This window comes from Sinocyclocheilus rhinocerous, unplaced genomic scaffold (genome assembly GCF_001515625.1).
Source record: "Sinocyclocheilus rhinocerous isolate Xijiao unplaced genomic scaffold, SAMN03320098_v1.1 scaffold1939, whole genome shotgun sequence".
NCBI lineage: Eukaryota > Metazoa > Chordata > Actinopteri > Cypriniformes > Cyprinidae > Sinocyclocheilus > Sinocyclocheilus rhinocerous.
The window spans coordinates 455,809-460,092 of NW_015630547.1; the positions used below are offsets into that span (position 1 = coordinate 455,809).

Below are 4,284 nucleotides of genomic sequence, written 5' to 3' on the forward strand. Positions count from 1 at the left end.
GGCCGCCTATTGAGGAACCCTGCTCTAGAGTATATATATATATATACATATATATACAAGAAAAAGACCTATAGTTCATTACATGTCTAACAAATTTGTTAACTATTAAGTAAAGGTTGAAAATGGCTTTGACTAAATTTATTTTTTAAGAACACGTAATCATAACTATAGAGGCTTTATGAAGCATATGGATTCAAACAGAGTGCTGAGGGTTCTTGATCTGAATGGAAGTGTCAAATTCCAGATGAGTGATTTTGCTAGTGTTTTAATTCAATACAAAGCAATGCAATAGAAAACACACATTTGAGAACATTTAAATCGGGTATCAAATCTTGCAACTGAAACCGATAGAGAGGCAATTAAAGTATTTTTGTACAAGACTTGAGCTGCTGTCCTTTGTTCAGCATTTTCTTACACTATTCTGCAGAAGAAGAAAAAACATCATATGGAAATGCCTTTTGCTCCTCAGCAGCACATTCCCCCAGAAATTTGCATTTTATAATTGCCTCTATTTTGTAAGATTAGGAAAGAGCCAACAGTCTGACCAACAATCTTATTGCTTTAGATACAAATGTAGAAATGGTTCTAACATAATATGATGTAGATTTCCTGCTGTTTTCCTACCACCAGAAAAGAAACATATTTATTTAGACCTTGTTAAAATCATTTGCATTGTTAATAAAACTTAACAGAATGGTATATAATTTTGGCAAATACATCAAGTATTTCATGAGAACTGCAACATATTTTGTAGCATTGTCCATGGTTTCTTTGTGTATTTTACAAATATTTGTTTAGTGCATCTTTATATAGATAGTGTATATGTTCAAGGTCACACATGCACAAAGGCACATATAAATTAATGTTTAAATAAAAGGGTTACTGTAATGTTTCTGTTTCTTGTTTTCCTTTTTTGCACATTTTACATGAATATTCTTCCCCAATTTCTTCCACCACCTTCCAAGAGTAATCATTGCTCCTGAAAGTCCCCACTGTCCATACATACATATGTGTTTTTGTTAATAGATTTCCATACAATTCTGATCATGCTGTTGGATCATATAAAAATACCAAAAAATAATTAATTAATTAATAAAAAATAATACAAATATACTGTTTAAGGGTTACTCTTTCATAGCCTGGTGCCACTCATAGTTATATTTCATTTCATAAATATTTATCTTAAAATACCTAATAATAGAACAAATAAAACTATTATTTGTATTTGTAATTTTGGTAACACTTTGCTTAAAGCCTTTTGTATAATGCATTATAAAGGTATTCATAATATACAGAGTAATGCTTATAATTAATTATTCTAATATATATATATAATTTTATTTTTTTCATAAATAGTTGTAACCAAATTTAAAATGCATTATAATATTTGTAGGTTTATTTGTCATGTGTTTAATGCATTATACTTTCTAATGGTGCAACAATGAATAGATAAGTATTATAATTGTTTCTAATTATTCATGAGATCATGCAATGCATTATACAGTGCATTACAAGGCATAGTTAATGCATTAAAACTACTTTTATAATGCATTATATTGGATAGCTTTAAGTAGATTGTTAACCTTAATTGTTTTGCTTTCCTTTACTTCAATTGAGTGCATTAGTGAAAATGGAGGAAGAGTCAATATATGTATCATTTTTTATTTTATTTTTATTTTTTTCCATGTGGTAATCAACAGCATTATGTTGTACATAGAGCATAATTTCTATTTAACCCCTAGTCTCATATGTGTGGTTGAATTTGTCAAATTTAAACCATCAATTATTAAAGTTTGTGCCAGTAATCATAAGCTAGATGCTAATGTTCTGTTATTGGCTGTTATGGAGGATGTCGCTATGAAGAAGGCAGATCATTGGGTAAGAACACTCTGATTGGAATGCCTAACAAGCACCTTATTATTTCATATCTTCACGTCTCTCACAAACATATCTTAAATGAAAATGCTGTAAATAAAGCCAGATTGTTCACAAAAGCAGACAGTACTTCCTGTGAGCCGCAAGATTAAATTATTCATAATTCATACTGCATAGATGATTTGTTCTTTTACTCAGAATGAATGTGATGTGATTTTTAATGTATCAGTGTTTATTTTTATTGATTTCCAATTTTATTCATAAGACTTTATAAAGGCTGGGGCTGTTGAATAATGTGTTGAATTATTTTTCAAAAGGAAAAGCACACGTTTGCTTACTTCACCAGCTGAACATCTCACCGTTTGTTTCTTGTTTGTGGGGGGTGTGTTTAATTGGCCATACGGTTATACAGGATTTGAATCTGAAGGAAAATAATATGCATCAATAAATCATGCAGCATCCTGGCAGGAGGAAGCAAGGTGAAATCTGCCACAGAGAAATCGCTAGTTATGATGCTCGTGTTGTGCATCCACACGGACACCAGCATAATCATTTCATCCCATCTCCATTTCCACCTTTCACCCCCTGCTATCCATCACTGACCCAACTCACCCACTGTCCTCCACCTTTCCAGGAACTGAAAGCCAGGATGTTTGTTTGTGTGTTGGAAATTAAATGACATCCAATCAGCTGTGTTCTTCTGTCCGCACAGAGATCCTTCTGCAGCGTCATGGTGGACGAGCTAAGGGTTTCCCTCAAGTGTCAGCGCCGGCTCAAACACAAACCGCAGCCGCCGGTCATGGTCAAAACGGATGAAGTCATCAACATGCACACCTTCAATGACCGAAGACTGCCAGGCAAAGAGACCATGGCTTAAAACGGACACCAGCTCGCTCTTTCTTGAGCTTGGACAAGGAAACTTCACGGGGAGAAATTTGGGCGGGGAGGAAGTCGGTTTTCTATACGGGGAAGGGATCTTAAATGTCATTTCAAACAATTAGTTACTGAAAACAACAGCAGAAACGGAAACACATTTCCTGTGGAAATAAATCGAGTCTGGGCAAATTTTTAGTTACCTCATCGCTCCAGATCACCAAGACTGACCGGTGCCAGCGTTCAGGGTAACTTTTAGCAGGAAATACACACACAGCTAGAGGAGTGTGACGGAAGGAGGTTTGTCTGCTCATTATGTTCATATTATTTTTGGTTTGATGACACCACACTTGGCTGTTGTCCATCCACAGAGAGCAGCTGCGTCCTTTAGAGAGAACGAGGAGACGCGTCCTGACAAATACAGAAGCAAAAGAAGGACAGGTTTTTAACACATACAGTATCTGTGCTACTTTTAGGAGCAAAAAAAAAAGTACTCTGAAACAATCAGTTCGCAGCACAGCAATATCACTGAAATCATTCAGCGTGCTTCACACCCACACTCGCAAGCAATGGAAGCAGGACACAGCAACAGGCAATATACCACTTTCATTTCTTTGCATTTCCAGGCCCCTGCTGAGTGTCACAATGACTAATGTGAACCTCACAAAAACATGTTCGACTCGCAACACATTTCGACATTTGTGTTTATTTTAAGCATATTAAAACCATTGCACAATTGAATATTTTCTGTCAAAATTTACAGTACCCTACAAAAAAGATCCGTTTTTGTTCAATTACAGTGAAAATATGTAAACATGATTAAAATAAGATACTTTTAATGGAGAAGCAACATTTCATAAGATGAGAGTTAAATTGTATGTGCAGATCTTTTTTTTTACTTTATTGTTTTTGTTGTTTTAAATGTGCAGACGACATAATACATCTGCATATTTTTTTTATTATGCTTATTAGTGATTCTATTCTACAGAATATAATATACAGAATATATAAATCAATCAGCATCAAACGCAGTACAACAAATGATAAAAATGAAAAATGTATTTTTATATATTACAGTAGTGAGTTTTTCTTTATTTTTAATTTTTTTATTTAATTTTTTTTTTTTAGTAAAGAGAGGTAAATGTGTTTTGAACTGTCATTACAATAATATCACAAAGGATAAATAAAAGTTATGGTTCTAAAATAGGCTTAATTTCATGTATGCTATGAAAAATATTGATTTTGATTTATTTACTTTAAATATGAGGTGAAATATTATCTGCTAATAAAATGTTTAACATTTCATGAGATTCATCTGAAAAACTCTCCAGAAATTAGTTGAGTGAACTCGAAACAAACTATTGTGATGCATTTATTCAAAACAATTTCATTTGGTTTATGAATGTTTTCTTATTTTTCTTTCTTTCTTTCTTTCTTTCTATGATGGTCACAGCAACTTTGAACACACATAGCTGAAATTAATATTTCATGTCTGTTATTTTTAATAACTACATTTCATTTCAGTTTAATGATTGT

The 4,284-nt window shown here is 33.0% G+C and overlaps 1 protein-coding gene across 1 annotated transcript in view; it reads left to right on the forward strand.

Annotated features, from left to right (window-relative positions):
- grik2 (glutamate receptor, ionotropic, kainate 2) overlaps positions 1-3,619 on the forward strand; it is a 233,981-nt gene extending 230,362 nt beyond the window's left edge. Inside the window, exon 16 of the mRNA XM_016553000.1 lies at positions 2,588-3,619. Coding sequence (XP_016408486.1) covers positions 2,588-2,752 — 165 coding nt within the window. The 3' untranslated portion in view covers positions 2,753-3,619. The remainder of the gene's footprint in view (positions 1-2,587) is intronic.
- The last annotated feature ends 665 nt before the right edge of the window (positions 3,620-4,284 follow it).